Raw genomic sequence first — 14515 nt, 5'->3', positions numbered from 1 at the left:
AAGTTCTTCAAAGTTTTTTTCGAGAAACGATTTTTTATCAAGTACTTTGCAAGTCATGGCTTTATGCGTAATTCATATGAACTGAACGAGGAAGTATCGTCTTTCATCTGAGCCAAGGTCCAGTTTACTGTAATAATTGTCAGAATAGATGGAATACTTTAGAGATACATCTTCGTTTCGTACGCTGCGTTGCTCGAAATGTTTTTATAAAGCAATACTAATAACTTGAATGATAATACTTAAAATTCTTAGACTCGTCTCCAAGTGTTATTGATTACGTTTTAAATACGCTAGAAACAGCTGTACACTCAGGTATTAGAAAATAACTTCAATTAAAATGGACGCGATGAATAACTTTAGGCGTAACGAAGCCCTACAAAATGAACGAGGGCTGTATCGCTCAAGGAATACGTCGGCATAGCAGACTGCGGTTTTATGCCTCTCACTCTGATCGAGGCGGAAAGAGAGGGACGGCAAAGGGTAGCCTGTAACCAACAGCTGGTGACGTCACGGCGGGGCGAGGGTGACACCGCCAGTCAGTAGTGTTCGGCCGGCCGCAACAACTCGCGGACGGGTGCACAATGCACGCGCGGTGAACAAAACAATCGCAATGCTGTTTGAGAATCCTAACGCGAAATTGTTCCCAGCTTTCAACATCCCACCGCCAGTTAGGCTCAGGTGAGGAGCCGGCATGTGTATTAAGTGTATAGTGTCTGTGTGTATGTGTGATATTCAACGCGACACTGTGCCGCTACAGCGACTCGACTAACAGAACGTCAATATAACGCTTATTTTTTTTCTCTCATTCCTGTGAATGTGACAAGATTCTGTTCGACGATCCGCTTAGCTGCACGTTTCAATGTCAGATATGTTGTAATTCAAATAGCCCTTCGAAGGACAGGTTTGTTGTAAACACAATGACTTATAACGCGTCGTGGTTTAGCCGTGGTACAGGTTGACATACAGGCCGCCGCCCCTGCTGTCTGCAGCAACAGATAGGCAGCTTAGGATATCTATGTATAGAACCTTAGGCGAGCTCCATTTTGAAATACAATTACTCCAAACAATATCTAGGGTACGTCGTGAATCTTGAAAACCGCTTGTAATGCAAGAACAATGTTTGTGTTGGTAACTTGCAACAATCCTTGCAATGTCGCATTTTAACGATTGTGACAACCCTTGCGATATAAAAAGGTTTTTTTTTAAATATGAGTCCACAGATTAGTATGTTATTTTAAATCATTGTTCGTAATTAATAAAATTTGTAGTTGCTACTAAAAAGTGTTTAATATGTTTTTAATGAAATTAATGATTGAGATATTCGTATGATATTAATGGAATTCTATCACTATTTTAATGATTGAATGCAAATGCAAAATACGAATAATCGTGAAATAATTATTTCACTCAAAATATTTATTCATTAATTGAAAATGTCTCGATGCTTGAAAATATTTTTAAATTATGTTTAATTGTCTCTGCAGAAAGATATTTAACATCCAAGACTAATTAATAAATCGTAACTTTATTTACTAAAAATGATATTTAACAGAAGAAAGTGTCTCCACTACTTAGTCTCTATTAAATGGGAGACATTGTTCTTGTGTTCTATTTTTCCGCTTACCAATATCTGTCATAATGTAACAATAATAATAAAATCTAGTAGTTGTCGAGTTCGTTATAAACAAAAGGCAATTAATACAAATAGTATACATACAATTGATATATTATAGTATACAGTAGCTATGTACCATCATCCAACATAAAAATGCTAACCTTAAATTAGACGAGTTACGGAGATAACCACGCTCTTACAAACTTACTTATAATATTAGAATAGAAATTTAAAACTGTTTATAAATTAACTTATAATACATATTATGTATTACGTGTGTATGTACACCCACAAACATAAGGAGACATTTTTTTGTATATATTATGGCAATAGAGACTTTATACCAGTTTCAAGTAAAAAGGACACATTTTCGGCGTTAATTAAACCAGGGAGCAAGATAAACACCACAGATAAAAGCTAACTATAATAGTTTATAAAACTCTGATCTATGTTCTAAACTGCAAAAAAACCGCGAACGTATTATTCACATGACGTTTCGATTGATTTTCAGTTGTCAGCCAGTGATTGCCACGTTGACAGATGACAATTTGACATGATTAGTCTATGGAATATTCACGCCATCTGTTGCCGCGAACTTGGTACATGCAATGTTACGCTGGATTTTAATAAAACTGATTTATTTTTAACATTTCATATTATGTTTGATATGTATCACATAATACAATTATATTTTATTATTATGATTTATTTTGGCTCACAAACTTCTATATTTATATGTTGATCCAACAATATCTAACCATAGAGATCAGTAGAGGTTTAATAACCATCTGTTCAGTGTTTTTTAATAACTATTTGAAGTTGATATATTTATTGAAAATTATTTTTATTCTGTCTTGTTGAGTATTTAGTATTTGCGTTTCGGTTTTTATATTTAACTAAAAAGTAAACGTTGTCATGTACAAATCATTACAGTACTAATATCGTTATTAAATAATGGAAGTTGGTAGTGACAATTAAGTTTTATTATATTTATTGTCAAAAAAATAGACAAAAAATCAAGATAAATGCAGATGACTCTTCTTTGATTCTGAACTGTAAACAATCTGTTTTATTATGCAATTATTGCAAATTGTGCAAGCCAACTGTTATTGTTGTGTCACAATAAATAACAATGAATCAAATAGGACTTATAGTTAATTACGAATAAGACTTTTTGTAGACAATTTAGCCCATAATTATTACGATTACGACGCCTGTCAAAATCTAATAGACTTTAAACATAGAGTCAGACTTAGTTTTGAATCTGTGCTTTTCTATATGGATTATATAAATCGAATACGATAATTAAATACAATAAATATATAATAAAGCTCATAGACCAAAAACACAACTTAATTATTTGTGTAATCAAATACAAATACAAAACTTACGTAATAATTATTGGGAACTATGTATATTTATGAACGTCAGTATTAAGAAGACATGGGAAGTAACTGCGACGCCATTTTGTTTTATGTTATTTATTAGTTAAACAAGGAATTTATTATATCTATGCGTTCAGTGATCAGTGTTGGCCTAGTGGCTTCAGCGTGAGACGCCCTGAGGTCGATCCCCGGCTGTGCTCCAATAGACTTCCTCTCCATGTGCGCATTTAACATTGGCAACAAATGATTATGAAGCTCAAAGGCGCTTCAACCTTTTTAGGCCTGGCTCGGATTTGTTTCTGATTAATGACTTGCCCAGGTGCTCAGGCCAGCTCCCCCTATGCCTGACACACGGTAGACATTTTGGGCAAGCTGGTTTCCTGACAAATGTTTTTCTTTACCGTTAGAGCTATTGTTAAATGTGCACAATTTCAACTTGAAAATCAAATATTGATTTAGGTAACACTTATAAACGTCAATTAAGAAATATTTATTAAATGCTATTTGCTTCTAATTTTACATTTACTGCCAGTTCTAAAATCAAGGGCGTAGAACGGAAGAGAAGAACTTACAATAAACTCTCCGCCACTCTTTTTAATCGCCAAGTTTTTGTTTTTTATGTTTGTAAGGAGCTGCAACCATTACACCATGTTCCACATGGAATATTAAGTAATAAATAATAATAAAATATTAAAAACAAAGATTTGTCTCAGATTGTCAAAGATCCTCTATCAGCAGGAGGCATGGTTAAATAGGAGCACGCACTTACAATCTCGTGGGAACAACATGCATACATAGTCAAAAAAACTCACAGACAGAAACTACATTGGTGCACAGATCCGAACCTCAGGGATGAGAGTTGCCGGCTGAAGCCACTAGGCCTACACTAATCTATATTTTTTATGAATATGGTATAATCATAATAATACAGATGAAATAGAACGGAACGGAGATTTTGTAATAATTAGTAATCAACGGAAAACTGGTTAATTGAAGTTAACGCCCAACTTTTTATTACGTTGTGAAAATAGACGCCGCGGTATAAATTATTTATCTGTTTTCATAGACTATAGCTCTATAGCTAAAGACTGACATGTACTACATATGTCACGTTGATTGTAGTCTGTGCATCCGTGTTGCAGATTACCATTTTATCTTTTTAAGGATTTTTAACGACATGTTCATTGCCTAAAATTTGTTTCTCGCAATACACAATATGTCGTGTACAATTGTTATTTTGTGTCATTCTAAGAACCTGTGGTCAAAGTTACATAGAATCAGGTCCATTACAACTAGGCGTTTGCACAGAGCATGTTAATTCCTTAAATTACTATACCGAGTGTCTAATAATATAAATAAAGCCTTTAAAACTATAATGATATTTTGTTACATATATCAAATTATTAGTAACCCCCTCCCAGGCCTCCTCCTGCAAAGAAAGCCATTTCTCCTGACCTGGACCTAGGTCGTCTTTTGCGGCGTTAGGTATGGCACTATGTGGTATCCAAACCTACTTAAAACGTGGGCAACACTCTTGCCCTCTAGCAGTGTGAGTGTCCATGGGCAGCAGTATCACTTAACATCGCAGCATCCTGCCCGTCTGTTATAAAAAAAGAAATTACATTTTTCTTACACAAGCCTGAAGCCAGTATGGGCCAATAGTTATAGAAAGGTGCTACCATCACATTTGGAGTCGTCCTGTGCGCCATTTTCCTTTTGGTCCTCTCCACATTGTGACTATATCCTGTCCTATATTGAAACCTAGCCATGCGGGACATTTCTTTTTTTCGATTATTAACAACGTAGTTAAAAAAAACAAACCATTCTCCGACGTCCGACTCTTCAAAGCTAGAGAAATTTCTGAAATTAAGATCTGTGAACCTCTCTCTTAATGTACAAAAGATAATTATATTGTTAAATATTAATTATCAGTAAAGTGGCATTAAAGAAATGCTGGGCAAACAAACAATACATTAACTGAAACTAAACCTTGTGCCATTTATCATAGCACTGGTGCCAAACATACACTAGTGATGGGAACATGTAATATTATATCTAGACGACTGAATTCTGAGCTTGATTCCTTGGCGTTGCGTAGAGTATGTGGGGTCTTCCATCTTCCACTGCATTTACCACGGAGAGCAGTTAGTTGGACCTTCATTATTGTTTTCATTATTGGAGTTTCATTATTGTCGAGGCAGAATATGAAAACCGAATGACGACGTCCGTGAAACTACAACTATGTGGAACCAGCTGCCAACTGAAGTATTTTCGAAGCAATTAGTCTTGGGGTCCTTGAAAAAAAAGCGTATTATAACACGGCTGGCCGAACCTTTTAGTGTGCGAAATGTATGCCTTAACATCAGGTGAGCCTCCCGCCTGTTTGACACCTGTTCTATAAATATATTTAACAAATCTATTTTTAAATGGGACAGCCTTTGTATGACATTCAATATAGTCTTCAAGTCCACATAAATGCTCGCCATTGGAAGTTCTTAATAAAATCAGTCTGAGCAACTCCAGGTTGGATATATCTTAAACTCTTACGTAAATCGGGGTGTTGAAGGAATATTTGTTTATTGACTTGTGGATTCAGCGTGCGACCCTTATCACTGTGCGCATTTAACATTCGCCTGATGAAGATAAACATCGTTAGGAAACCTTGCCTTATACCCGTTTGGGTCGACGATGTGTGCCAAGCACACAGAAGGAGGCTGGTGACCTACTTGCCTATTCGATTGACAACACAGAACAGATACAGAAATCTGAGGCTTAGGCGTAAAACGGTTGTAGCGCCACAGGTTTATTTATTTTATTTACACTTCTCTGGTTATAAATCTACTTCCTTGGAGTAGAGGAACCTGAAAATATGTGCTGAACAACGCTAGTTTACAAGCAGTACGTGCGTAATACATTACGTGTGATGTTATGGCAGCCACTAGACACACCACGAAATTGAAAACGCTTAATCATTTCCTTTGATCTGCGTTTTACGTCCGAGAGCTTTTAGTCTAAAAATTTTTAAAAGACTTTTTCAACTGACCATTTGGATGTTCTCACAAATCTCATATAGATAAGTCATTGTTTACTTATTTACATTTCAAGCGAAATTATAATATGCACACAATATAAACATTAACCAATATTTTTTTATTATTTGACAGATCATTTCCACGAAGTTAGAGGTCTTATACATTTTGCTATAGGACGCTTCGAAACAATGACATATTCAATTTTATCATCTGTGGTCGCGTTAGTTTTGGCGCCAAACATAAATTAGACATTGAGCGTGACATCTAGTTACAATAAACTACTACATATTTTTTCATTCATTTTATTTACCTTTATATAATAATGATTAAGATCTAAGATCTAATCAAATACAATGTATTTATCTTTTGTCCCTTTATGTCCCATTTAGCTTAAATTATGATGAAAAGAGATGGATTTTGTTGACTATGCAACAAGACTGCGTCGACTTCAGATTTCTGTATTTTAGAACGAGCAAGTATTTTTTTTGTGTTAATTTGTAAAATGGTAACATTTACTTCCTCTACAGATTAAAATGAAATTCCGATTAACATTGACACAATCGCCTTAAAAAAAGTGTTTAGGGTTGTCTTAATACGTTTAGTATTTTATAGGAATATTAAGTCTACTCATTTGTATTATGAGAATTTGAAAAAAATCCGTATAGGTACACAAAAATTTAATAGACTCTAATATAAATTTTTTATCTGCTAAGTGGCCGTCGCTAAACAAAATTTTTATATTACCCATGCTAGGTTATTACTACATACATAATAGACAACATATATTAGATGAGAATAAACCCATAAAACATGAAAACTAAAATATATTATTAAAAGGAGTTCCTTAAGGCAAGGTTTCCAAGATACTGGCAGCGCTCCCCCGTTGAATAGCTGGACTTCCTCGGTCTCCTGTGATATCGACTAACCCTTTTCCTTAAATAAATTAATTCATATGTAGCGACACCTGCAATCTGCGGCCACAAATAATGTTGACGTCGTACCTTGTAACGCACTTAAAAAGTTATTCCGAGATATATACAAGTCGATAACCACTGGAGCTAACCAGTTGAAGAAAACGCCTTCACCGGTAAACCTTTACTTCACACATCGCTCACTCCAATCAGCTTCCGTCCTGTCCTTCAGACGATTGACCACCCAATCACGCCCCAAGTCCAGGTCCCAGTCTCGCAATAGGCTGAGCTGTAAAGGCCCTTAAGCCCAACAGCGAGGTTCTATAAAAAGCCACCGGAGGCTTTAGGCCAATCAGTGTTTATCTGAATTTAGAATCCTCTCTTGAGGTTGCAGGGCACTGCAGTCTTCCACACATAATATGACAGTTTTAAAAATAAATCAATTTCTACAATGAGACAGCCCTACAGCAGATGTAAGAAAATAGAAAGTGAAGAATTTCCACGCGAGTGCTCCGTTATTCATGCATTTTCTTACATGATACATTTGTATATAATACAAATAAACATATTAAGTAACCGATCAACAACAATCGCCCAGCTTATCTCTATAATAGTTTAAATGAAACCCTTAGCTTGCATAATCTTACATACCACAGATGTAAAACAACTTTAAACCATTGGCTCGGTACACTCAACTACAACAAAACAGAAGCATTGTTAAATCCTCTAATATAATTTTTTCCTTAATCCATCATTTCATGCAACACGCGCACATATTTGTTTCGTCTTTCACAAACACATTACATAGTCATCATAATATATTCATATATTTATTTTTTTATTTATTTCTTTTTAAAACCATTTGTGTTGGTTGATGAAACTTTGTAAATTTAAAGAAGAGCGAAGCTTCCCTGGCACAGGTCTCTGACTTACTAGGGAGGCCTCAATCTGAATTCCATTGTACATATATCTGAACAAATAAAGAATTTTGAATTTTTTTTTATCGTTTTTGATAATGATTTGCGAACTATTCTTAAACGTCAACAGGTGTTAGTTTCTGAGAGCCTGACATTTGATTAGTCTACGTATATTTGATTTTTTTAAAAATGGCGGAAATTTGTAAAAGTTTCTATAGAATATAACAACGACAATGTGGTATCGTCCAAACACCTAATCCTGGCCGCAAGGCGAAAAATCAAACGACGCATATTCTGTTTAATTCTTATTACAAAAAAGTGGCGGACTCGGTCATTAAATTAGTGTTTTACTACGAAAATGTTTACTGATTATTGTTCTGCATCGGCAATGAAACTTGCCTGTATCTACCGAGGTATCCAACACGGCTGTGGTTATCTACATATACTACAATGTATTTAAATTAACGCCATGTTGTTAATCATCTTCCAAGAAGTTATATCCAGGGAGTGTATTTAGACCATAAGTTTTGACAACTGTTATATGTGACTTTGTAGGGCTATTTTTATGTTTATTATTATTATTAACTATATACAGGAAGTATTCATTAGAGATGACGGATTAATATAAAAATTAAGCAAAGTCACGGGAAGTTAATAAGTATTGGATTGTTAGGTGTGGCGTGAGAATGTGTTTACATTATATAGAGTGACCATACATTTATTTGAAAATAGGATTTCGGATAAAAATATCAACGGCACATTTACGAACGGATCACAATTATATCATTTAATAATACTTTTTAAAGTATCTGTGTGGCTTGTTTTGGCAAAGGCGTCCTCCAGATCCTGCCTTTGTCTGCACGCTGCCACTCTCTGCCATGTACCTGCTGTTTCCGCAAGCTGATCTATCAACTTTCAAAGTTGTGTGCTTCGTTTATTGTACATTGATCACCAGTTCAGTACTTTCTTGCACCACTTTTCTGTTGCCATATGTCCATTTGGGCTTGATTTTTTTTAACATTTTCTACCTTAGTTATTCGTCTTAATGATGTGTTAACTTCCCTATGATACATTGTTCCATCGATCTTTGACAGACTTGTAGCTTTCGAGATACATATAGTAAACAAGTATAGATTTTTTTTTAAATCTTTATAACATTTATTTACATATAAAATAAATACCCACGGTTTATTGAAAATGTTTGTAAACAAATGTTCCTCATTACATAATAAAACAACTATTTATTGTAATTAAATAAATAAAAACGGTTGTTTTCTATCAGGCGCTGTGGGAACAAGACACAAACTCGGAAGTATCAAGGTGATGCATTTTGTAGATCTGGTGATCAGATATTATTTAATTCACATGAAATTTACATAATCATAATGTAATAATGACAATTAAAATAAAATAAAACACTTTTCTAAAAACTTACACAAAGAAAAGCCTTCTGTGCCTAATACACGTAATAATGGAATTCCACAGCAGCGGCTTGATCCCTTGCTGTTGTGAACTGATGTGGGGTCTTTCTATGTCTTATACAGGATTCACCATAGTGTTCAGTGTTGGTTGGATTAATACCAGCAACTGACATTCATCAACATCGATGCAGACTACAGAATACCACCCATACGTCCGTTGTTAAGGCAGTCTTGATGCGCCAATAACTGGAACCAGAAGCCCACTGCCAATTGCGAGCCCTCTTGCAATTTCCATGGCCGGTATCACTTATCATCAGGAAAGTCTTCTGCTCGTTTGCACCGGTTTTGTCCGGTTTCTTAATATCCCAACAAATGTATAAAACACGGCTATCCTATCGTTCACTCAACACTGAAGATTCAATAGTAAACAACGTTTTTATTAACCGGCTAAATGAACTCCCTAGATTTATATTTTGGGATATATTTGAATTGAAACAGTTTGTTTGGATATACGTGGTGTTTGGCCATTTTTATTTATTTATAAGTAATCTTGACATACACATAATATAAGACACAATATACTAATCTAAAACAGATTACTTTGATAAACAAATACGAAACAAAAAGTACATGTAAATATTCATTCTTCAACTTTGATTTTGGGATTTGGAGTAGAGACTTGGGCCGTGGTGTTCAAGTAGACGTTTATTAAAGCTTACCACATCATACATTGTGTTTAATCTACTGCATATTTTATATAATCTTTCATCTAAAATATATGACAATTGAAGTAAACATAAGTGTTTAAAAAGAAGAAATTAAAGATTTAAATATATAATACAATTCCTTGTAGGAGGAATTTGGAAGATATTTCTGGTTTTAGACTAGGGAATGAGTACGGGACGACAATTTTAATATTATTTAAGAGGTCACTGCTATGTAAATTATTATTTAGCAGTTTAGACATTCGATAATTAAAGATTTAAGTTGACGCCTGGCACTATCGGTGACCACAGAGCTGGTGCTTTCCTTAAAGAATAAGTATGAAATGCCAGCGTTAAAGGAACACTGCCACAGGGACCAAGCTTTTTAAAATTGCATAAATTTTGTTTTTAATATTTTGTTATTATTACTATAAAGGTTAAGAATATTAAATGAAATGTTTTCACTAATATCTAGAATGATTCGTGAAGGTTTTTAAGGGTCACAGTAGCTAAAAAAAATCATTTATTAATATAGATAACACACTGTATTATTTTGACGTTATACACATAAGTGTATGAACGTCAAAAACAGAAATGTATACGAAATGCTTCTACTTTTACTGCCAGTTCTCAAATCAAGGGCGTAGAACGGAAGAGAAGAACTGGCAATAAACTCTCCGCCACTCTTTTTTATCGCCAAGTTTTTGTTTTGCACAACGTTTGTAAGGAGCTGCAACCATTACACCATGTTCCACGTGATATATCAAGTAATTAATAACACGGATCCTCTGTCAGCAGGAGGCATGGTGAAGTAGGAGCACGCACTTACATTCTGAAGCCAGCTAATAAGTAGGAAGCAACTAACATTATTTACGAAGACGGCAAATAGTAACCCATTTTTCTTTTTGAAATTGTCGCAGTGTGTCAACTACGTCCTCGCTTTGACTCAATTATGTTTATTCCGTCTCCAATTATTACGCTTTTTGAGTTCGCCGAGTGGTTTTGAGATGTCTCGAATTATTTTTATTCCAGGCTAGCCTGAGGGAAGAGGAATACCTACCCCAAAGGTCGTTGTAATATATTAGGTCCTTACATATGAAATTGGCGTTTTGTCGTTCTGGCCACTTTGACCTCAAATACCTCCTCTTTGGTTAGGAATTTTAAATTCAAATTAGTACAGCTATTTACTCATGTATTTGTGCTTCGATGACCGTCATTCATTTGTTTTTTTCTTCTGTTTTTTTCTGTTTGCGTCACTCATTTTACAAAATGGAAAACTTGAAAGTATCGCATTATTTACGAGTACGAGTTCCGCCGTGGCACTACTGCTGCGGAAACGACTCGAAGGGTGAATGGTGTGTATGGCGGTCATGTTGCAAAAGAAAACACAGTTCGTTTTTGGTTCCAACTTTTTCGTTCTGGAAATTTCGACCTGCAGAACAAGCCCCGTGGACGGCCCGAGACCCAAGTTGATAATGAAGTATTGAAGGCTATTGTGTGTGCGTCTGCTGCGGTGTTAGTGATAAAACTGTTTTAATTCACTTGAAGCAAATTGGGATGATTAAAAAGCTTGAAAGGTACCTCACGAATTGACTGATGCAAACCGGCAAACGCGCGTCGACTGCTGCGTTATATTACTGAACCGGCACAATAATGAAGGTATTTTAAACCGAATCATTACCTGTGATGAAAAATGGATTCTTTACGATAATCGGAAGCGCTCAGCGCAATGGTTAGATCCTGGCCGGCCAGCCAAATCCTGCCCCAAGCGAAAATTAACCCTAAAAATATTACTTGTAAGCGTTTGGTGGACTAGTGCCGGTATTGTTCATTGCAGTTTTCTCAAATCTGGCCAGACTATTACGGCTGATGTCTATTGTCAGCAATTGCAAACCATGATGGAAAAGCTAGCGACAAAATAACCTAGGCTGGCCAATCGCTCCACGCCACTGCTACTTCACGACAACCCTAGACCACACACTGAACAACTACCAAATTAGAAGAGCTTTAATTGGAATGTCTAAGACATCCTCCGTACTCCCCGAACCTTGTTCCAACAGATTACCACTTTTTTCGAAATTTGGACAACTTCTTGCAAGGGAAAAAATTTAACTCTGATGGGGCAGTCCAAATCGCCTTCACAGATTTTATTGATTCCCGTCCGACTGTTTTTTTACTAAAGGGATCAAGGCGAAAGCGTTCTGAATGACTGTTCTCATTTATGGTTATACTGGTGTAGTTTTTACATGACGAAACATTTTGATATTTCCGTTCAATGGCTAGATACACAAACTTATGACTTAGTTAACAACTTCAAAGGTAACAGAAACAAGAAAGTTTGCAACACACATACAGTATTTATAATATTTCGAACCTTAATTATTAAAAATGTATAAATAGAAAATATAAATGCTGGAATTTCCTCGCTTCACTGTGAGGAGTCAGCTCTGTGGTCTCCGGTAGAATCAGGCGCCAACACGAATCTTCAATAAGCCAACACTTGAACCCCAAGGCCCAGGAGTCTTTTCTTCAAAGGGAACAAAATCGAATTCTACGAACGCGCCAGGGAGGGAGGTGGGACCGGTCTAAACAAGTAGCATCCCAAAGCCCTTCCCATCTTTCTTATCATCGACTCTAGCGATGCCTGTTGGATCCAAAATGGCTGGAACATTGACAGAGGCAAGAGAGCGGTGGCGTATTTCGTTGATGTCTCTGGCTCCTAAATGCCTTTTTAACTTTACTATTAACTTAGTCGTAGGTTCGATCACCGGCTTTGCACCAATGGACTGTCCATGTGCGCGTAAACATTCGCTCGAACGGTGAAAGAAATCCTTGGCTTGCCTTAAACCCAAAAAGTTGACGGTATACTTGCCTATTAAAATAAAAAAATATCACGAAATATATACAGAAATCTGAGGCCCAAACCTAAGAAGGTTGTTGCGCCTTCTACAATATATTATGATGTGACAATTAGGGTAAATAATGTGTATTCGGTTATATTCGAGAAGAATTCGAATGAGAGCCTGAACTCCTTGGTCGGTGACGGACGGAAATTGGAATATTCCGCTATGGCGGGCTTAAATTTGGCCTTTGGCCTTAAAAATAGGTTATGAATTAATTTATGATATTTCTCTCCACTATCCATCATTCAAACCGTACGCGGTGTCGTTTGTTTTGGATAATCGCCAGATGTACAGCTATTTATAATATATCCTGTTAAAATTGACAGATTAAAATTAAAAATCAAAACGACGACTAACAATATTTGTTACTGCTCTGTGAATGAAATGGTATATATAATAATGTTATGGTTTCAGTATTAAAATTGCGATTTACTTATTCAGTAATCATGTGCGTAAATATTATATTAAAAACAATTATATGTAGCCAAAGATGCAATACATGTATACGAAAAGGTATAAACATATCTTTAGCTTGACGTATACAAATAAAACATTTCGGAAATATAATTTATAAACAAAAAAAAATTATATAACGTAATATATGATATACAGCATCGCTACAGTGAATACATGTACAAACAAATCTTGAAAAGCGCGAGCGTTGCTCACAATCCCCCGCAATACTAAGCAGATAGTAGGCCTTGTGTTGGTTTTGTGTTTAATATTTGTACCCCTCCTTGCCTCCTAGATGTTATACAGTATTTTATAAAGAAAATGTGTATTTATACATACAATACATGCGGAGTCCAAACGAGCAATGTTTTAAATGTCAAATTTAAGAGGTCTGCTGTATTTGGTACCCCTGGACGTCTGTACGTCAAAAATAGTTTTTGACAGTTCGTGCTAAGTCACAAGTTACATTAAGATTAGTTTGAACAAACGTTTCCTTCGTAGGTCGTATATGTGTACATATATATTATACTAATAAGGTTTTCTTTCGATTTTTTACGTTTTCTCTTGTTTCAGGTCAGTGAATTTTTACAATTAATAGAAATTTGGTGAGTCTTTTAATTTTATTAAAGCTTTTGTCGTGTCTCCAAGTACAGTGTAGGGCCAGTGGCTACAGTGTCTGACTCTCATCCCTGAGCCCTCGTTCGTTCGATCCAGCTGTGCACCATTGGTTTTTCTTTCTATGTGCCTATTCGTCATTCGCTCGAACGGTGAAGAAAACATCGTAAGGAAACCGGCTTGCCTCAAACTCGATGGCGTTTGGCCAATCACCATCTTGCCTTTTAGATTGACAAATCATGAAAGAGATACAGAAACCTGAGGCCCAGCCACCATGGCTAGCTTCTGCTCGCGACTTCAGTGCAAGATTAGTACTTCGAGCCTATTATTAATAGGCAAGTAGGTGATCAGCCTCCTGTACTTGCATCTGAGGCAAGCCGATGTTTTTCTTCACCGTTCGAGCGGATGTTAAATGCGCACATGAGAAAGTCCATTGGTGTACAGCCGGGGATCAAACCTACGACCTATGAGAGCTGAAGCCACAAGGCCAACACTGCTCATAACTGGCCTTTGAAATCTATTTTTAGATATATTAAATTATATTCGAGAGCGATATATA

The 14515-nt window shown here is 35.9% G+C and overlaps 1 protein-coding gene across 4 annotated transcripts in view; it reads left to right on the top strand.

The window, feature by feature from the left end:
• Positions 1–555: 555 nt before the first annotated feature.
• The window catches only part of LOC123718237 (RNA-binding protein Musashi homolog 1-like), a 92118-nt gene continuing 78158 nt past the window's right edge, over positions 556–14515 (top strand). For 3 of the 4 annotated variants that reach the window (XM_045674712.1, XM_045674711.1, XM_045674710.1), the window contains exon 1: positions 556–678. In XM_045674712.1, the coding sequence (XP_045530668.1) occupies positions 611–678 (68 nt within the window). In that variant the 5' untranslated portion in view covers positions 556–610. Of the gene's footprint in view, positions 679–13914; positions 13947–14515 lie in introns of all 4 variants that reach the window. The other variant, XM_045674715.1, reaches the window with a different exon arrangement.

This window comes from Pieris brassicae, chromosome 14 (assembly GCF_905147105.1).
Source record: "Pieris brassicae chromosome 14, ilPieBrab1.1, whole genome shotgun sequence".
Lineage (NCBI taxonomy): Eukaryota > Metazoa > Arthropoda > Insecta > Lepidoptera > Pieridae > Pieris > Pieris brassicae.
Note: the sequence above shows the minus strand (reverse complement) of the source record. Positions and strands in the feature narration are given on the sequence as shown.